Source organism: Ammospiza caudacuta, chromosome 3 (genome assembly GCF_027887145.1).
Source record: "Ammospiza caudacuta isolate bAmmCau1 chromosome 3, bAmmCau1.pri, whole genome shotgun sequence".
Lineage (NCBI taxonomy): Eukaryota > Metazoa > Chordata > Aves > Passeriformes > Passerellidae > Ammospiza > Ammospiza caudacuta.
This window is the reverse complement of record NC_080595.1, coordinates 59,934,015-59,956,240: the sequence shown is the minus strand read 5'-3', so window position 1 is coordinate 59,956,240 and position 22,226 is coordinate 59,934,015. Positions and strand designations below refer to the sequence as shown.

The 22,226-nt window shown below is 37.4% G+C and overlaps 1 protein-coding gene across 1 annotated transcript in view; it reads left to right on the top strand.

The window, feature by feature from the left end:
• Positions 1-22,226, top strand: part of PLEKHG1 (pleckstrin homology and RhoGEF domain containing G1) — a 125,851-nt gene that overhangs the window by 34,921 nt on the left and 68,704 nt on the right. Inside the window, exon 3 of the mRNA XM_058801049.1 lies at positions 2,217-2,291. Coding sequence (XP_058657032.1) covers positions 2,243-2,291 — 49 coding nt within the window. The 5' untranslated portion in view covers positions 2,217-2,242. The remainder of the gene's footprint in view (positions 1-2,216; positions 2,292-22,226) is intronic.

Sequence of the window (22,226 nt, the reverse complement as noted above, 5' to 3'; positions counted from 1 at the left end):
AGTGAAGAAGCCCAAAATTATTTCTGAGACTACAGATCTTTTTTTTGTCATTAATATGTTAGTAAGTGACTCTGTGAGCATTTTCATGGTGAAGTTTACTTAACATATTTATTTCAAGTCTATGCAACTCCAACCAACCAAAACCAGAAAACAAATATGTGAATATCTGTTTTTCCATTTTTAACATATTTTTTCCTGAATAAGTGATATTAAATTATTTATTTAAAATTTAAATAAAATTGTTTTTGTATTTTAAAATTAATCACAGAAAGTAAATATAGTATTTATTGATGACATTTCTTGTTTCAAATATATTGTGTGATTAACTGGTTCCTATCAACTTTACTAGTAAGTCACTGGATAGCTGAAATTTGATTTATAAACCTGTGTAATGTTCAGAGAATATGTAGTGCATCATTGAATGCAGAGTGTTAGACACAAGCTTGCCAAGTTTTAAAATCAGTTGGTGTATTTGTTCTAGCCAACTGCTTAGTGATGATAACCATAGATAATTAAATTTGAGTAATCTGTTTGAAGAACAAATTCATTTTTTAATTGTCTTGTGGAGAGTGGGTTCTGTTTTACAGCAGATTTATAGAGGAGTTTGGAGACCCCGAGGTTTTTATACTTGTTTAAGCCTCTGTTGTGGTCACACTTGTTTGTTCAGTTTGTGGCACTGTCCAGCTGTGTTTTATGAACTCATAAACCCAGACCTTCAGGTGGATAAGCATTACAGCTATTAATTTGGGGGAATTAGAGAAGATGTTTAGCTAGCTCACAGTCTTCACTATATGTACTGTTATGTGGGTGAAATATCTATGTTAAGGACAAAGTAATTCCTGAGTAAGACATGGTGGATTTTATCTTGAGAAGAGATGAATTGGCTGATCTAGAAAATCATACAGAAAATCTAGTAGAATTTCCATCAGCTAAATAGAAATTAATTTCTACCCTAAGAAGTGTTAGTGGATTATAGCCTCATGTGTGTCTGATATTTCTAAGTATTTTGCATATTTGTGAATTAAATATGACAAATATACTTGCCCTGGATATAACACCTGAAATACTGTTTTACAACTTAAACAGCTAGCTTAAGAAATCCTACAAATTTTGTATAGTTTGGTTGTAATGTAAACCTAAGATCTTTATTGGACATTAGGGCACAAATGTTTTCATTTTATGTCTGAAGATAGGATTCAAAACAAGATATATGAATTTGAAAGCAAAATAATTTAAGAAGGGAGGAAAAAAGGGCCATTTATTTGAGTTCAGTCTCAGTTCTGCTGCAGGGTTATCCAGTGAGGTCTCCAATAATTCTGGATCTAATGGCTGTCTTGAAAACTGCATGCCAAATCTTCAAAATTCATTAGGAATTAGGGCTCTACTGTGACTACTTCTGATGCTGTGCACTCTGTACAGTGCTGTACACATCACTGAACTGTGTGGATTGTCAGCTGAGATGAAGTCCCACTTGGCACACAAACTCCTTCAGACAGAGAATCATCCTTGTTCTGATTTGTCTGGTCTTGGTGCATCCTGTCTGATCTTGAGGCTTTCATTATGTAAAATGGAGTGTCAGCGTTGCTGGTGATGGAAAAATATTCAAAGATGCCGGAAAGGAGGATACAAAATCCCAGCCAGTGTGTGGTGGCCAGATGTTGACCACTGGCCAGTACCACAGAGGGTACATAAGGTTGCTGTAAGAGGAGACGTGTTCATTGCCTTCCTGAGCAGCCTTTTCTTCTCTGCCCACTGCTATGCTGGAAGAAATATTGGTGCTCTGCAGTACAGTAAAGCTTTAATTTAGGGGATTTTCTGTTTGATGCAAACTGCTGTGACCCTCCAGATGGTCACTCCATGGTTAACTTCAGCAGTACCTGAGTGTAAGCAGCTCTTCCATCCCAGTTCAGACCTCTCACTCGAAATTAACTGAGGCAGAAAAATGTGTGAAATCAAAGGCAGAAGTTCACCAGATGTAATTAGTGCTCTCAGGTCTGAGGGTCTTTTTGTGCCTGGTAGAACATCCAACTGAGAGCCTTCTGAAGGGTGCTGCAGTTAATCCTGAGAGAAGTTTGTCTGTTTACGCTTCTTACAGCCAGACACAGAAGCGATGAAAGCTGAGAACCCATCCTGCACAGGGGCTCTGGAGCAGGGGAGTGCCTTGCTGAAACATGCTGGTTTTGATGGAAAACTCTTCTTTGCTTTGTGTCCATCAGGTTCTACTAAGCCTGTGTCTGCAGAGATGCCAGATAAAACACCAGGTGCTACAGAGCCTGTGCCCAGAAGTGAAGGTTAGTAGTTTTCTTCCATTTTTTTGTCTATTGAAAAAAAAGAAGTGCTGTTTGGATTCTGTGAAGAATTTTTTGAAGTTAAAGACTGAGTTTCCCTTGCTGGCCTTAATCTTAAGTGGGGGCTGGATCAGTATTATATATGCATGTTTATCTAGATAGCAGGAAATTTTTACTTGTCTTTGGGTAACCTCTCCATCCCTCCCTAGCCCAACATCCATGATTGTACTAAAATATATAATAATGGGGAAGTGCACTGCTAGGATTTCAGCACTGGAGATGTTTTGTCCCATTTGCTAAAGAGATCTTGTTAACTGAAGACAGTTTTTTGTATGGGATACTTGAGTCTAACAGAACTAAAGCTGACACATTTAGGATATGGGTTGATTGGTACAAGGAGGAATTGTCTGTGTAATTTTCACTAAATCAGTGGAATCTTGAAATGCTCAGTCAGACTATTTTGTTTCCTCTTGAGGTCTATTAATTTTAAATTTCTACATCTGAAGGTTTGGTACTTAGTTTCGGGGAAAATTCATTCTTTGAAGACAATTGTAACCCTGCCTAACTTGATTCCTTCTCCAGAAGCACTGCTGGATGTGTCATTAAAGCATTTTATAAAAATTTGCTATTTCGTGTGAAGTGAAATTTGCTATTTCATTGTGAGGTGTTTCTGACAGTATTGTGTCAAAACTATAGTAGCTCTTGTATATCTTTGCTTTCTAGATCATTGCTGTCCTCACACAAGGACTATAGGACTATATTAATTAAAATGTGTGGTTTAGTTTGACTAAAGTTTACAGCTCAGGATTGTTTCTTCTATGCCTCAAGACAGAGGTCTCAAAGTTTAGTTTAAAGTATTTTTGTAGATTTTGAAACTCAGTTTTGGCATTTGAAAGGCATGGAGTAGCAAGCTGTAATAATAATTTCAAGAAGTGCATCAAATATAGCAGAGAAAGGTAATTCTCTTCATGTAAAGGGAGAATTAAAATTTAAATTTACATTTAAAATTTATTGTAAAGCTTAATATGTTACTGGGAGAACTCCCGACACAAGGGGAGAAACAATTACAGCTAGTCTTTTAAAAATAGAGCTCTCTCTCATGCACATGTTGTGTGTCATCCTTATAAATAAATGCTTATGCTAAAAGCGTTGCAGTGCGTTCACTTGAAGCAAAAGCCTACAATAAAATATAGCCAACTAAAATGATGAGATTATTCTGAATCTTCATTTTCAAATTGCAGTTATCATTGTACTTTGTGATAAGAGGTCATGAAGTTATTCCAGAGTCAGTATGAAATATCCTTGCTCAATTTGTTAGAGCAGGATGCTGATAATGCCAAGGTCACAGCTTTAGCCCCTGTATGGGCCATTCACATTAGAGTTGTACTTGCTGATGCTTGTGGGTCCCTTCCAACTCAGAATATTCTGTGTGATTTTGTGTGTGTGCTTTAACAAATGCAATGTTTACTAAAACAAAACTTTATCCAGGTTTCATCTGGATGCTTTGTTTTTAATTGCTCTTTAGGAACTAATTTTTAGATTAAAAAAAATAAGATGAGCTAATGAATAATGATGAAACTGCACTTAAGAGACCTGTTTTTTTGTCTTGAGGAAAATGCTCTATTATAGATAAAACATTCTAATGATATGAAGTCATGAGTGCTGGAAGTTAATGAGAGGTTGTGTTGTTTTATTGTAATAAATACATTCAAAGATGTTATGATAATGTTTACTGAAAAAAGATCAGACATATATGACAGTGGCTGCTGCAGCATGGATTACAAGATAAACTTCCATAGTCAGTCTTTGATCATATACATCTCTATTTACTTAGCATTTATACAGCTAACTGGTATGTAGAAATATTTTGCTGGTATTACTGAGTCAGAATTGAGAAGTGGGAATTTCATTTCTCATGATTAAAATAGCAATGATCCTTATGTGCATAAACATTTATGTGAACTTTTGTAATTGCTTCCAGAAATCATAACAACTTATTACTGCTTGTTTTTTCCCCCAAAAGAAATATTCTTGCAATCATTGGTTAAAAGAAAAGAAAAAGGTGTATTTGTTGTTACAGATTTCTAACAATTAACCTCCAGTGTTCATCGGGGTCAAGTTGGGTTGAGCAAAGTGTTGGCAAGTAACTGATTATCTGGAAACTTTGAAAAAGCCAGTGTTGCTTTAACCTAGCAGTGCCCCTCCCTGCCCCTGACCCACTGCTCCATATACTCCAGTTAAGCCATGAAGCACACAGGAGCAGACAATTGAGAAAGGAGTTTCCTGTAATTAAGTTACTGTAACTTAGTCCTTGACTCGAGGGTCCCCAGTGGGTGGGCAGACTGTTTGCTTTTCTGCCACCTTTTCTGTCAAACCTTCTAGAGTCAACAGTTGTATTTATAAATGTCAATGCTTGCTTTGTGCTATCAGGAGAAAAAACCCAGGACTTGGAGATTTGGTTGTTGCAAAGATGGAAGTGTGTGCATATCACACAGGGAAAAATACTTTTCAAGAAGCTTGTCTAGCTATCAAGGAGTGGTAGACAAACAAATTAAAACAAAAAACTCCTACCACGATCCACGTATAACTATTTCTTAACTGTTTTCCTTTGGCAAAGCTATTATATTCTATTTACAATGGATGCATTTACAACAATGTACTGTGTCAATACCAGGAAGTGGATTGAGTGTATTTCTGGTTTAGCTTGCAAAGGAATTAGCTTTTTTTTTTTTGCTTGTGTTTGCTGAAAAATCACTCTTAAACTTCTGGTATAGTTAATCGCTGGAAATGAGGTTATGACAGGAGCACCCCAGCCACAGGTCAAATTCCTCCTCTCTCCTTTAGAGAGGCTGCTGTGATTCACAGTGGCTCATGATGGTATCTGGAGCTGAGGAGTTAACTTATTTACAAAAATTTAGGGGAATGATTGTAGAATTCTTTCACTACAAATTATCTGTTTTATAGGATTAAAACCTTTTCTAGCTTAACAAAATTTTGATGATACTGAAAATTTTTTCATAAAACACAAGTGTTTCATCCTGTGGATAGTGGATTAATTTTTTTTTTTTGTCCTGATACCCATGAACAGCTGTTCATAACAAAGCTAGGCTTGCTTCAAAGAAACCAGATGAGGTCTACCTTAGTATCTATTTGGAAGATTCCCAGACACTAAGTTTTTGGGATATCAGTCAAGTGCTACCTTAGCAGTAGCTTTGTGCAAAACACTCAGAAAATATATATGAATGTGGGAACCTTTATTCAGTTTCTCCAGTCAGCTCGAGTGGTTGTTTTTCTGTGCCTTAAAGTAGGCATATTTGAAGAAGACATGAGGAAGTTAAACTCCCACAAAGTCTTCTTCCTTTCCCTCTTCCCACACCAACTTTGTCATTAAGTAAGAGCCATGACTTCCCACAGCTGGATCCTCTCTTACTGACTTCATGGTCCACACTTGCATCCTGAAGGAAACGAATGTTACACCTGGACTTTATAAACAGCCGCTGACAAATCCCTGTGGACGACCAGCTTATGTCATTGTAAAACATCCTACAGCAACAAGGAGTGGTTTTCCTTGCATTGTGTACCTGGTGGCACTAGTGGGAGACTGCCAGCTCTTTCTGTTGCTGCTTGTGATGTCTCATTGCGTTTTGTAACTCCTCTGGCTTAGCTTTGTGTGCTGTTTTTGCTGTAATGTGCAGCATTGCACAGGAAAAACGTGCAAGCACAGCCCCATGGATCACTTCAAATGCAATGAAGAAAATAGCATCAGTATTCCTACTTCAGATTTTGCCAAGGCTGGCTCTTTCATGGCAGGAATGCCAGGGTGTGGTTGTATGGGTTAGGAAGTGCTGCCTTTTGTCCCAGTGCTGCGTGGGCTTTCAGTGCATCATGTGTAATGGAGAAAGTTGTTGTTGCACTTTATTGTTACTGCACCCCTTTTAAAGAAACACAGAAATAGATGGGAAAATGAAGCATCTTATCTAAAGCTTTTTCAGATCTTATGTGCATGTGAAGTTATAGGAAACTGTGGTGATAGTGCACTTGTAGGCTTAATGCTACATCACTGGGCTGAGATGGGCACAAAAAAATCTGTGTGCTGACACTGTGTGGGTGAGATGGAACATGGCTATTTATGCAGAAGGTGGTGGACATTGTGGACTTCCCTGCAAAATAATATTGTGAATTTTTAAAAATCATGAGTTGGAAGGGAGACCAAGAGAAGACAGCTCCAAATAAATGAGCCATTGTAAACTAAGGAAAGGCCTTTAGCTGAAAATGGTTGGAAGCTAGAAAAGTGATTGGGAAAACATAGTACATGCTTTTATATCCTCACTATCCCCAGTAATTTAATTTTTCTGTGCCAGGTTATTCCTTAGTTACTATTCATAGCCTCATTTTGCAGCAGCTTGTAATGCCCCCAAAATCATATCTTGATGGAGGAGGAAGTCTCTGTATAACGACAATATCTGAAATTCTTAACCCTAGTGTTTATAAAAGGAGGAGATGAAGCCTAAGTAGATTTGAAATCTGATTCAAAATGGGAGAAAAGCAAAGTGGAAGGGTGATGAAATCGGTTATTTTGTTTCAGACTCCTCACTAAATTGTTGGCTTTCCTCTGCACACTGCAAGAGGGTGGCACATCCTCCTTTGAAAAAGGGGCTGTAGGCTGTTGTCACAAGGCATAATGACTCTTGTCATAACTCTTGACATGTGGGCGAGCCTCCAGCCCGCAGAAGTTGAGCGTTCCCAATAGCTGAGCCAGTCCGTGTGCAGCCCCTGCGGTGTGCAGTGCAGCTCATGTTCTCTGCTGGTGCCTGAGGCGTTAAACCACAGCTTGGAATCCACTGGCTATTTTCTTGAAAGCCCTTCGGTGACCTGCCTTAGTCACTGAGCCACTCTGGCTGGGTCCCACTTTCTTTCTCAGTCGCCAACAGGCTGAAACCAGATGGGCTTCTAAACTGCCTCAGCTCAGTGAGGAGGAGGAGGAGCAGGAGGTGGTGGCTGTCTTGATCGAGGGCAGCGAAGGGCAGCGAGAGGCAGACTGTTCTGAACATTGTGAAATGTCTGAGTACAGCAAAGTCTGCTCCTCATCAGAAGTGAAGATGCAGTTGCTGTAATATCATGGTGATTAAGTCACTGATAAGGTTGGGCCATTAACAGGTAGAATGACTTGTTCTTCAAATGCTGAGCACTTTCCCTGGTGTCCTGACTGGCTGGTATCCTGCCAGAGATCAGTGTTCCAGTCATCCACAAATTATAAAAAGTTTATGTAGCCTGAACTGCTTAAACTTGAGGTTTGGAAAACTATGGAGGGTTTTTTTTATATCAGCGATCCCATTTTCAAAGAATTACTTACATTTTTCTGTTTCAATGGTAACTAATTCTTAGTTCTCAAGAAAATTAAGAAGTGTAGCAGTTGAGTTTGATGCATTTTTTTTTGCTTTTTTATCAATAAATTGCACACAATGTAAAATTATATGTATAATGTTTCACAAATAATGTGTACATATTAAATAACCAATTTGGGGTAGTTCAAAATAGAGAGGCTAAATGTGGCTTGCATGGAGCAGTCAAATGTGATGCATCTGGATGAAAACCAGCTAGTTTCTTTAAAGCCCTTCTGAGTCCTAATGTTATTAATTTGTTTCTGAATTGATCTTTCAAATTGAGAGAAATCTTAAACAATTCAAACATTCCTGGAGGAGCAAAGGTTCCTTGCTAGAGAAAAGAATGAAGTGGCATACTAATTTTCTGTGTATTGAAGTGTAAACATTCATTTTCCTATCAGAAATGGTAAATAGTGTCTAATTATTGAATGAATTAATTATTTTGAGCTTAGATGTGTCTATAAAATGCTTGACAAAAAGATTGAACACTGCTTTATAAATAGGTTTTTTAAATTTTTGTGTTATGTTTAGCATCTGTCTTGCTTATCACCTCAGAAATGTGCTGCTGATCCTAAAAAAAAAAACTATTGCAGGTTTAAATTATCTTTTTGTCTTTAAAAATATTTTGAATACCATAATAGTTTTTGGAGAAGGCCCCAACCAGAAGTTACACTCTAATACTGGAGTCTTAGCTGTGCATGACCTGGAGTAAAAACTTAAATGTGCTATTCTGTGATTACAGAGCTTAGCAGTATGCTTTGCCTCTGCTCATTCTAGATTGGGATAGATAACCATTGCTTCTCTTGAGATTCCTTTATTGGGAAGACTTTGTCCCCAAACAGAACAGTTATTGTTGTTAAAGCAGCTACTAGGTGTTAAATTGCTGTTCTGCAATAACAGAAACAGCCTAAAAAGACAGTTATAATGAAAATTGTTCTATTAAAAATGCTGATTTAAAATAGTTTCCTTTGCCAGTTTCATAATGACTTGTTTTGTTTTGTTTTTGGTGGTGGTGGTTTGAGGTGTTTTTCTTTACTATCGTATATTCCATGTCATTGTGTGGAAACACAATCCAGATTGCTGGCAACTGCACAGGGTTAATATATGGAAAATAAGTAATAGTAACAGTTAGTCTTTCAACAGTTTCTTAAATGTAAATCAGCTTTCATCCCCACAACTGTGCTTGTTCCCTCCCTTTTGGAATTTCTGTCATATTTTGCCTTGCTGCTTTAGTCAAGTGACAAGCCAGAAATCTGTTTTCAGATTCATTGATTCCACCTCCTCCCCAGCCATATTTCTTCCAAAGTAACTTAAAGGACGTGGAAGGATAACAGACAAAAATGAATTACGTGCTACCAATTAAAGTGAGCTGCAACTCTTAAGGTAAATTACAACGTCAAGGTTACATTCTTTCATCTTGTGCTGACCATATCCTTAAAACCAAAAGATCCAAAGTAGTAAAAATAAAGATAAAACACCATTTTGCTGTTTGAGTTGCAGCAGCACAGGTACCTCCCCATTATTGACCGCTCGCTTCTGAAGAATTTTGACAGGTGTTATATAGATAGCAAATGTAAGCCTACTAGTAGTAACTATCACTTTTTTTTGTTATTTACCCAGTTATATGTCTAGCAGTAATTTTAAACTATTCCACTGACATTAGAAGTGGGCTGAGAGGCCTTGATATGCTAAATTTAAACTTGAGAGATTAAAATATACAGAAGAAAGTTTAGTTGTAGTTTTGCTTTTTTAATGGGTTCCCTGTAGTTTTATTTAGCTTAAAAAGGGGTAAATGCTGCTTGCTGATAAACCAGGAGGGGAGGTAGCTTTGATGTTTTATGAGCAATAAAAAATTTTGAAGCGATATGTCAAACTCCTGGAGTCAACTTCTTGAAGAGTCAGCAAGCTGAGGAGAGCAGGGAAGGGGAGTAAAGGTGGGAGGCTGCCTTTGTTGTACTGTGCCCAGATCCATTAGTGGTGCAGGCAAAAGAGCAAACAAGGTACTTTAATTCTTTAAATTATATCCACATTAGTTTCTGGTCATTTCTCTGGTCAGAATACACTGCAAAACCAATTGTGCAGTTCAAGACATGAGAAGTTATTTTATTTTTTTTAATCTGATCTTAGTTGTGGCTTTTGTGGAGTGAGTCTTAAGATAAATTCCATTACATACATCTTGGCAATGGTTCCTCCAGCATATATATTGTAGAATAATTTAAAAGCGACACTGCTTCCAGGTGAAGTAAACACTTTTTTTCCCATATGCACACAATGTAGTCTGTGCTTCAAATGATGGAATGACCAAAAAATTTATTAAGGTGGTAAGAATTTGATCTTAACCTTTGTCCTAGGAAATATAGACTCTTCTGGTTCAGAAAAGACAGGCAATCCAAGTTATTTGGGTTCTGTTTTGTCTACTTTCTGTCGAGATAGTTATAAACTACATGCTTGCTCTCAATGTCTGTTTGTTAGAAAGGGTGGTTATCAGTTTGTGTATTTGTACTTTTCACTGCATAAAAATTTCATGTTCATGGTTAAATCTTATCTCTTGTGAGGGTATGTGTTTCACAATGGAAAGCAATATTGGAAGAAACAAGTCAGTCATGTGTGAGGCTAATTGTTAGGGAATTTTGCCTGATGTCTGGCCAGGAGATGGTTCTGTCTGGTCATATCTGAAGTAAGCCAGTGTTTCTAAAGATGGAACATCCTGCCATGAATGTTTTGTGGTTTTGCTGTATGAATATAAATTGTAGGCAACAGGAAATCCTTTAGGAAGATAAGACCCTGCTACAACTCTCCCAAAAAGCAAATGGCTGCATTCAAGGTTTGGCCCCAGTTAGGATCCCTACCCTGTGAGAATCTTTGTATTAGATCCCAGTCCTAGGAGCTCTGTAGTCACTCAAAAAAGAGACACAGAGACCCTTCTTCACACTGTAAGTATGATAGGTATAAATGGAATTTTTCTTATGTCATTAATGATTTTTTTCCACAACTGAGTAGTAGTAAAATACATTATTTTTGTTTAAAGGCTGTCTAAAATTTTGAGGATCTTTTCCCCTTCAGAGAAGTAGCAATATTAACTAGAGGCACTGGTCTAATCTTACAGCATTTGGCAAATTTCAAATAGGAAATTGAAGAAGTCCCAAAGCTGCCCTCCTCATCCCCACCACACAAATATTTTGTGACCTGCTGAAACAGGCAAAGTATTTAAAGACCCATTCCATTGACAATCTTTTTGCTAGGTAATCCTTGTGACAGAAAGATGTGACAGAAAGATGACTTTCTTGAGTGTGAAGTCTGTCATGAACTGTTAGTCATTTCTCTCCTCAGAAACATTGATGAAAGATGTCCTGATTGTATTTTAAATCCATATTCATTATTAACGATTGTTGGTTAGTTCTGCTGCTTACCACCCTGTCTCATTTCAACCTCTTGAAGGAAAAAACTCACACCTGCATCTTCTTACATATCTGGACCCCACTTCTTGGGACTTTAGTTTTAAAAGAGCACTGTGCTTCAATCCTGCAAGAAGGTGGCTCCTTGTAATTATGGAGTAATCAGTGGGTGTGAGGAGCTGTATGGTGAGTTGTGTTGGAGCACTGAGGTTTCAGATTGCATCTTCAAACGGTAATTTTAGGACCTACAAATAAAAATATTTGTCTCTGCATATTTCCTATCAATGTTGTGCATTTAATGAAGTGCTTAGAAATATTTTAAGTGTTTCATAAGAGAAATGCTGAAGAAAAATAATGTTTCCATTTAACATGCTGAAGAAATTGAATGCTGTTGAGAACCTGAGTTCCAGTGTTTGTCACAATTCTTCAGCTCTTACTGCAAGATGTGGCTACAACCAGGGTGGCAGGGACTGATGGCTTTTTTGAACAGGTCTTACATTAATGCCTCAGGTTTTCTAATAATAAAGTTTATCTGCTCTCCAAGGCTTCAGGTGTACTGAAAGTACTGGCTTTTTGGCCAACACCCAAAGCTGAAGGGCTCGTGATGACATGACAAGCTTAATTTGATTTGGAGAAGCAGCAGTGGGAACTCACAGTGCTTTATGCTTCTGGGAAGTTGCTCTGTACGCTGCTTCCAGAAACTTCTTTGTCAAGTCAGAAAGCTAGAGTTTCTGCTTTAGAATCAGAACAACTGATGCTATGTACAGCTGGGCCTCTGCAATCTTCTGTTGTGACTTAAACTTTTGTACCCTACATGGATGCTGTGCATTCATCACAGACCACGACTTGCTCATCACTTCAGGCCTGCCTGGAATCCACATTATTAATGCAGCAGCTCCAGTTTCTTTTGCCACACGTCTTTCAGACAGATGCAGACATGTGGAATGATTCAGGTCATGCCTTTGGAGTAGTTCTGTGGTCTAAATCCAACTGTCCCAGCGTGTTCCTGTGCCCTGTGCTACACTGAGCTCTCCTGGCCACCAGGGAGGAGCGGTATGACCCCATCAGAGCTAGCATTGGCTCCAGCCAGGGCTGTGTTTGTGTAATCAGGGTTCAGGAGAGTGAGCCAAAACCACCAGAAATGCAACACATTTTTGAGTGCTGAGCCCTCTTTCTTGTGAACAGCCTGAAGATAGTGGTTTAGACTTTGTTTGGATAGAGGTAAATTTTTTTATGATCCCTGATGGGGTAGAATTTGACTCTGCTTCATACAATTTTTAGTGTTTTAAGAATGTAGTGTTTCTAAATGAGAAGTTTTTGGGGGTTGTTTTTGTTTTTTTATTTTATACTTCTTTGTTGGTGCTGAGCCTGTATTTAGATTTTCACATTTTTAAAGACAGCTGGGCTACCTGGATAGCTTGCTTCTGTGGACTCTTTTCTTGAGAGGTGGGGAAATCAAAGTCTTACTAAGAATAAAAATTATTGCACAAGCTTTTTATGTTCACAAATTTAAAAGTCATGGAATTACTGCTGTGACTGAAGACCACGATACCCAAACCCAAGTTTGCACTTATCTATTGTGGGAAAATGTCACTGCATTGTTGTCACTTCTGAATACAGACAAATAACTGCCTTTTATAAAATTGTCAGAGTTTATAGGCATATTTACTTTACAGCTACTTTTATAAGTTACCCACACCCTTTTCTGCATGTGAATAAAAGAGCTGGAAAGGCCACACTGATAATGTCATACCAGAAAATCTTTAATGTGAAATACAGAGAATATAAGGAGGAGGGAAGCTTGTGGGGCAGGAAAAATCACACTGAAGATACTGTATGGAGGGGAAAAAATATAAGTTTTGTGTCTATTCCTTTTTTTTTTTTAATTTTTAAATTTAAAGAAAATAAATTTAGCTTGCCTTTGATATAAAACAGCAGATGTGTTTGTAAGCACCGATATACAGGAAAGCTTCTTGGTTCCAGGTTTAAGCCTTTAAAATTCCTCTAAAATGAATGCATATTAAAAGGAGAAAAAAGAACCAGAAAACTAAGAAAAAAACCAACCAACCAACCAACCAACAACACCCCTGAGTCTCGTAGAGCTGAAAATACTGCCTGTTGACCAGACTTGATCCTGCTTAATCTTTTTCTGCCAAGTTCGACATTCTGGCAAGCTTCCTCAAGTCTGGATGTATTCAAGTACTGTATTTGGCTGACTTAGTTTGTTACTTTGTAAAGATATATGAAAATCCCAGTTCAAACATTTCAGCCCATAGTTGTTTTTACAATCTGTCAAGAAGCACAACTAATTGATATTTCACTTTATACATCAGATATAATTTTTCTACCAGTACATTATGTATTTGGAAGTACATTTTCCATTTAAGCAAGTTCTGCTACTATGTATTTTACCTGAAACACTTCATAGTTTTACAGAATATGTGCTCTTTCTACTGAACAAGGTACAGTAACACTTGGCAAGTCATTAAATTTTTTCTACCTTTTTTCAAATTAGCAACATCTTCCAAGTCTTGGCTTCTAATGTTTCATCTGACTTTAATGCACAGTGTGTCCCTGCAGAGATGACATCTTTGTTGTCTTAACTTTGATTTTATGAAGAACTACAAAACCATTACATATGAGACATTCTGTATTGGAATACCTTTGATAGTTCCGTCCCTTGTATAAAGCTGAAGTTTAAAGTGATAGAAGTAAAAGTAATCAAAACTGTATTGTTTTATTGTAGATGTTAATTGGTCTTCTAAGGCCAGTGCTGATTTCAGCAGTAATTCTGCTTGTCAATGCACATATTACCTATTGTATTTGGTGTATGAAGAAAAGTGGAAATTTTTGTGTCCTCACAGGAGTTTTAAGAATTGAAGAGAATGAAGAGAATTAACACTGAATCTGCACCTGTTGGAGAGGTATCTAGAAGTTTCTAAAACCTGGAAGTACTGAAATAGGTGTGTGAGCCTATCCCCTGCAAAATGTGGTCTTTGGAAGCTGAAGACCTGAATTGCAAGGGTTTTGTTTCTGGGATCTTCTACTGTTTAGAAAGAGATTTAGTCTTTTAAGCAATAACATATTGTAGAATCAACCATGACAAAAATATTTTTATCCCTAATTGTGCCATCAGTTCAATCCTGTTTCTAGACTGAACATGTCTGTGTGTTTAGCTTAAACCATTAAATTTTTGTTTGAAGAAATGGTTGTGACCCTCAGACAGTTACCCGTTGACTGTGTAAATTGAACAGATGGAGCTTCTTTTACCTGTTGTTGCAATGTAGGATTTCTGGCAGCACACGTTTCTCATGTCTTCTTTTGCAATCTTTACAATGCTTGGATGTTTAGAAATGCTAGAGCTTGAGTGCACTGAAATCCTGCACATCTTTTCATTTTTCTAGAAGGCATTTTTTCCCTATTCCCACTTGATTAAGATGCTTAGGATTATTTATAAGTAGGGGAAAACTGGTCCCCCACCATTTGGAATTAAAGTGTACAAGCAGAAACTTGATGAGATGGAATATTGCTCTATATTGTTCCTAAAATAATGTGAAAGACTTCGTAAGAAAGGTACTGACTCATTAGTAGACAACACAGAGTTAAACTTAGGCACAGAAACAAGCCAAAAGTTGATTTCTTCATTTATTTCAAGAAGTCCACTTGGAACAGCAGTCCTTGTAATTGATATGCAGATGTTCGGAATTCTTTTCTGCTGACATGGAATAAAGGCTAATCCAGGTCAGTCAGTACCTTGTAATTAATGCACATTCTTCTCCCTTTTTCAATCTCTCTTTTAATTTATTTCCTTTTTTTTTTTTTTAACATTTCTATTCTTTTTTTCTCTTGGTAGGGAAAAGGGAGCAGTCCCTGGTTTAAATCTCTGAGCTAGTCCAAAATTGTAATAAAAGTTTTGAATAGCATTCAGGTTACAGAGTAAAACTATGCTAAACTACTAAATAATAGAGCCCTTACATTTAAAATTTAATTACAGGTAATTCTTAAATGCAGGGTGATTTTTTTTGTAATGTTCTTCTCTGCCCACCCTGGTATTGTGAGTTTGCAGAGAAGCAGTAACTTGCATTACCATATAATAGTGCAGGGTGTTAGAAGGGTTAAGCAGAAAGGAAGATAAAAGCTACTTTGAGCTCACTTTGTTGCCTTGAACTTTGGATGCTGTTGAATATAGCAGTCATCTGTGATCACAGGTATCTTAGCAGCTGTATAATCAAAAACTATAAATGTCCAGATAGGAAATGATCCAATAATTAGAGGAAACAGCACTGAAGTGATGACTTGAAGTCACTTTCGTTCTTAAATCACACAGTTGTAGCTGTTAGACTTTATCCTGTGATCTTTTCTCAGTACCTTGGCAGAGTACTTGAAAACTCTGATAATCAGATTGGCTGAGAGTTGGAAAGGAGAGGAGTATTGGGACTGCTGTTTGTTGCTCCTTGCCAAAGAAGCACCTCCTGATGGAGAGGTGCTGTAGCTAAAGTAGACTGGAAGGAAGCTAAGGGCTGGTCTCTCTCTTACCTAGGTGCCCACCTTTCTTTCTTTGTGTGTGTTGTATTGCAAATATTAATATGCAAGGGAGGGTTCTAGAGTGGTTTTGTATATGTGCCACTGAAATCTAAACACTAATCAAAGCTTCAAAAAGAGCTCAGATTTTTAGTTTGGACCAGTTTCAGAATTAAAAAAAAGAAATCTGTGGCCTACTTACCAAACAAAAGGGCAATACGTTTTTAGTTCCTGTGTGTAATACAACCCTGAATGTTGGAGGTTTGTGGGTTCTTTTCTTTCCTATTTTTTTTTTACCTACCAGAAGAACATTAGGAAACATTCAAAAGTGAAATGGATTTGTTTCAAGCAAAGTGGGATTTTGTAATTTAGGCTCAGAAGTCATCAGTGAAGGATTTCCTAAAAGTTATGTAAGAGAACTCTGTTCTCAGAAACACAAAAAAATCCTCTACCTCTTCTGTGATGTTGAAGAGTTGCTTAGTTATCGACATGTGTGCACACAATATTATCTGCTTCTTCAAGATACTCAAGTGTGTTTTTGCATATTATGTCTACTAACCTTGTGCATGTGACTTGGGGCTCAAAATGACTCACAAATTTGCTTGCTGGCATGGTCATAATTATGACTTATATTACTGAGAAATCCCTTGTCAACTCTTCAGATTCTCACAAGAGATTACTCTTCTAAAATGCCAAGAGTCCTCTTTATCAGTACTGAATACTGAAAACAGTATTGTATCAAACAGTGTGATGCAAAAGAAACTGAAATATATAGTGATTCACTGGCTTTATTTACCACTGTGGTAAATAAATACAGGTTATGGTTAAAAGTTCTAAGGACTCTGCATTTAATGCTAAATTTCTGCTTAAAATTCATCCCTTTTGAAACACTAGTATGTTCTGGGGAGGTGACTAATCTAGGCTGATTTGTGGACTGCCAACTTTGAGAACAACAAAAAAAAAAAAATCCCTGAAGAAACTGTCCTGAAGCAAATACACAGACACAGACAGACAAAATCTATTTGTTTTCTATTTTGAGTCATAGGTAGCTGGCTCACAGTTCATGTTACTGTGCTGTGTCCTTGTTACTACAGAATAATTGTGGTTAGTATCACAGAATAGTCGTCTGAAGTTTATTCAGTGTGTTTAAGATAATCTGAGATCTTCATGTCAAGATGTCATAGCAATATTTTGTATTTAAATTAGGTGTGGGGATGGAATATCTGGAAAGCTTAGGTGTACTTTGAATGCCATTCTCCTGCACAAAAACCAAAATAAGTTAGTTTTGAAACACCTCCTGTAAACTATGCTGCCAATAGCAGCAATTCTAAAATGAGCATAGAGAAAACATAACTTTAAAGTGCCTGTTGAATCAGAAATCAGTATATTTGGACTCAGTGATACAAAGCTCTCAGAACAAGACATTTAAGCAAATGAGTAACTTTAAATTCATGAAGGATTCATAGATATAGAGAAGTTGGCATGCTCATTGCTAAGTACTCACATTAAAATTTCCAGCTTGCAGGGAAAGAGCTATGATTTCTTGATACAGTTAAGCAGATTTATCAGTAGTACCATAAGAAGGAACAGTCCCATCCTGTGTCTAGTTACATATTCACTTACCTCTGCTTGCTCTCACCCAGCATGCAAACCAGAGCGTTTCAGGAGCAAGACCAGCAGGAATGTAATTTTTTTTTTCATTTGAGGGTTTTTTTTTCTCATGTGAACCGATTAACCATGCCTGAGCCCACTTACCTTTGGTCTTTGCTGCTAAACATCCATGTTCATTTTAAATCATGCTTGGTGCAGTGGATTTGCCCAGCTTTATTAAATGTAAAAGCTTAGTTCAACATTATTCAGGCCTTAGTAAGATGTTCTGCTTCATGCATGCTGAAAAAGTGGCTGTAACTCATTTTGCTTCACTTTGGTGTTAACTCTGTGCTAATAAAATAATGGAACTTCTGGACTCAAGCAATAAAAATATCACTTCTGAAGCAGATGAGAGGCTGTTTCTCATCCAGCCAGGGCAATTTGATACTTTTAATGCCAAGTTGGGAAAGGATGTAATTGATAGCTTTACACAGAGCGACAGGCACAGCTTGCAGAGGGAAAGTGGCGTTTTTGTTGGCTCTGGGACAAGACTTTGAAATCCGGGTCTGTTTATTTCCTTGCCTGTAATACTTAAACAAGTCCCTGACTTGCCTAAGGAACCTGATAGGAACTTGACGGTGTTCTAGGCAACCCGAAGGGAAGAATTTAAGCTGTCATCTCAGGGGAATTTTCCTTTTTTCTCCTCCATGGTTAGTATTTAATAATGTTTCACTCTGCCTACCACTCTTCTTTGTCCCTATAGTCCCAGATCTTGTCCTAAGGCAAAAAAAGATGCTGCTGACAATCCTATTTGTATAAAGCAGTAACTATTCACCACTGTAAGGCTCTTTAATGACTACTGCTTGTTTTATTACAGGAGATAGATAGTTGTTTGGAGCTGGAAGGATGTTAAGTTCTGACTCAGACACAGAACTGAGGTGTAGTGGCTGGCTCTTTTTCAGGTGAAGCTTCACCCATACTCTAACACATGCTTGTTGGCAGATTTTGTTGAGAGATTAAATGACAATGATAATTAGCCTTTGGTTATGGATTTACAGAGGATGGTTATCATAAACAAATATAATCTTAAAAATATTTTTACAGTGATAATTGGACACTACAGCTCTCAAGCTCTCAGGTCTCTTCCACTCAAATTAAAGGGGAGAAGCATCATGGTTCTAGAATCCAGGAGGATCTCTGCTGAACTGCAGATTACAATCCAAAACAAAAAGCATGAAACATACTCTTTTAAAAAAATATTAAAATCTCAATGTCACAAGCAGGAGAAATGCAAGTGTCATTTTACTGACATTAAACGATCCCAGTTTGAAGGGGTCAATATGCACATAAACATGAAGAAGAATAAAAAAGGTATCCATGGGTTTCCTCTGAAACTGCATCCCTTGAGGGTGGATGAAAAGAGACCTTATCCATACTTGAAGGATTGGAAAATGATGTAAAAAAGTGGATGTGCCTGTAAAGTACACCACAAATGTCTGGGCTTTCTAGGAGTAAGTGCTAATTTTCAAAGTCCTGGGATTATATTTACCAATTATTTGGTATAATTACTTGGTTGTATTTGGAATGCAGTGCCCAGAGTAGCTTATTCTTTGTACAATGATATTTAAATAAAGCCTGTGATTATGATCTGTTCTCTCCAAATCTCTAATATGTCTGTAGGAGAGCAAACAGGAGCTCTGATTTTAAGGTGTGTTTTTGGTGGGTTTTAATTTTTTTTACAATATTTGCTCAGTGGTTGGTATAATCCTGTTTAAAAGGGTTTTTTTGCTTACTGGGCATGTTCTGTCTGGCTACCATTGTTTCATCCCTCATTCATAACTGAGTAACTTAATACTGAAGTCAAACAAGTTGGAGTTTCAAACCCAGACAAGGTTTTTTTGTCAACCCATTTTCATTTTGTTTTGTGCAAACAGGTAGTACTTTTGTTGGCTGTTCTGCTGCTAGTGTCACATTGAAAACATGTGAAGCCAATTTTTGTACAGAGTAAACATCCTGTGGTTAGAAGGGCTTAATTAGCTCAGGTGCCTTTACTGCTGGCATATACCTCCTTATCTTGAAAGTAGTGTCCACCAACTAATCCTTTATTTATGTTGAGCTTTGGAATTTCCCTTGAAATGCCTGTTTGTAACCTCTCCCAGTATAAATGGTAAGTGAACAAAGTGTCAGGTAAACAGTGAGGTTGCTGGTAAGCAAATTAATAATACAGATGAATGTAAATTTCTTCTCACTGGTGGCAGGTTGGATGCCTGTGATTAACCTCCGAAGGAGTGCCAGTGATGTGCTTATGCCTGTGATATGGTTTGTTACCTTTTGTTGTACCATTTTACAAAGGAATCTTTTTCTTTTGTTTATGCATGGGAGGACTGAATTTGTTAATCAGGTGTCCAAGGCTATGTTTTCAGTGCTCCAAAGGAGGGAATTGTTCAATGACAATGGATAATTTGCGATAGCAATCGCAATGTGAAATCCTAGTGGGCATTTGGATCTCTTCATCTAAAGCAAGCTGATATCACAGTGTATTCTACAATTCAGCATGAACAAAATGGGAGCCTATTTCCATTTTTACAATGATGGTACTAGCTCAACTTGGCTCCCTTGGCAAAAAAAAAAAGTATCATTTTAGTTTGGTTTTGGTAAATTCTTAGCCCCATTGTGAAATGGTCTTTCTGATTACAGGATTAAAGGTAATCCTAGAGAATCCTGATAGTGGCGGCTGAAAAAGAAAATCTGTAAAACCATTGTATTCTGTTTCTCAGGTTTCTGGTTCTATAATAGTATATGATTGCACTGACAACTGGTTAATTGAGAGTATCCCATCACAGGAGGAGAACAAGGAGTATGGCAGAAGTTACTGCTTTCTTCTGTCCCATATTGAGAGAAGGGTAGTAGTGTAGGGAAGTTGACATAAACAAAAGTAAAGAAATCATAATTTTGGCTTAACTATACTCTACATGGTAAAAGAAGCTTCTAGACATCATACCTGAAAAAGCTGCCTTTGTATTCTTTTTTTTTTATTAACCCAAGAGCCAGGTAGCTTGCCATTTCAGATCAGGTCATGGTGTAGGCCTTCCTTACAACATAAAAATAAATTCTGATCTGTTTTGAGTTTGTTTTCTTGCTCTTATTCAAGATACTGCAGCAACAGCAATATAGCTATTAGTGTATAATGGAGTAAATTGGGCTAGACTATGATATATCTCCCTGGTGTAGTGGAGGGTGTTTGCCTGTTTTTTCTCTCATACTCCCTGCATTTAGGCTCTGAAGGAAGAACTGCATACGCCCATAGTAGAAAACTTTTTTGAGCTTTAGGGGGCGTTAGTGGGAATGGACCCTCAAGCAGGTGTCACGACCATGGGCACAGGTATTTGAACTGAAAGTGATCACCCAGGCTCCAGCTGGCAGAAGAGTGCAAGAAAAATGCTGGTTTAGGTCCAATAAAAGCAAGTGCTCATGAATATGTTATTTCTGCTGCAAGTTTAACGTGTAACGGTAGCACAGAATATGCCTGCTCAAAGGCATTTAACTCGGAATTCAGGGTTGACTTGTTCAGATCAAAGGGGGAACTCAACCAAAATACTCAGATTTTGAGAGCTCCACTTTTAAATTTTTTAATGTTACTGTTATTTTTACTGTTTTTTAGAATGTAACAATCTGCACATCTGAATGTAATGCTGATCCTGCTGGTAAGACTTTGAGAGTGAACAGGTTCAGGGGAAAATCGAAAGCATAACAGCTTTTGATATCCAGTCTGTTGTGGAATGGAGTCAGATCTTTTTTTTTTATCAGAGAAAGGGTCATAACCTCATCAAGCATTCCCTCCCTTCCTCATGACTCCCCAAAGGTGCAGTGCTCTTAATTGCTTTTGGCAGATAAAAGCTATGAGGAAGTCGGGCAATAGGTTTTATTTTATGTTACTGTCATTAGTCTGAATTAGTTCTTAATCTAAGATTACAAAGACATTGTTTATAAGGATATACCTACTGCAGTTTCTGTTTCTACTCCTCTAGGTTATAGAAGGCAAACAGTAAAATATCTTAGATCCTTAACTTACTGAAAATTGAAAATGTTGTAAATGCTTAAAATTCAACACTTTCCTCTTTGTTTATAAAATCATTGAGCTCTCTTCATGTTACCCCAATATAATGACTGTATCTGCAGTCCATACACAACACTGACTATTTTTCATCTATTTATACTTGCTAGGTCTATGTAAGGATAAATTGTGAAGTAACATGAGGTGTTTCTAATCAATACAGCAAGTGAACAAAAATGCAAAGCCTTGCTTTGCATTTGATCCTAGTTTTGTGAAAAGACTTCTAAATCATACTACCAAGGCAGCAAGTAATCTGTATTGTACACTTAGATTCTATATCTAGACCATACTGGCAGTATATGTTTTATTCAGCATTAAATGTAATCCAGCAGTGATGCTGGGGACTTGGTGGTCCTGTGGCTGTTCCTCCTTTAAGGTGAGTAATATTAAAAGAGCTGGTAGCCCTTCTGATGCTACATTTGTAACAGGGTGTTGTCAGTTCAAAAATCAATAGCTAAGGTGGTCATGTGACTGTATCTGTCCTTTCCTCGGTGTGTCTAAAAGTGCTGCCTTTAATGTTTTGGTCTCTGGCCTTTCTGTTTGTTTTAGGGAAATCCCTTTTGTATTTTCACTCTAATGTTACTCTGCAAAAATGCATATTCACATAAAGAACTAAAATTTCTCTGTAGGTTGATACATTCCACAACAGAGCAGTGACATTGTCACAATCTAAGCAGGTTGTGTAATTGTGATGGAAGAACTTTTAATAAAAAACAAAACAAAAAGAGTAGGAAATGCTTTGAGTGAATTCACGGGCATATAACTTCTAAGTAAGATATGCTTAATATTTAAATGAGGAACTCTGCTTAAGAGGACAAGTGAGATTGCTCTGACCTTGATTCTTTGCTCTGAAGAACAAAGTTAAGCATGTGTGATAAAGATAAAAGCACACATTGCTGTTTGGTGAATTGGAGCCACTATTAATATTTGAATG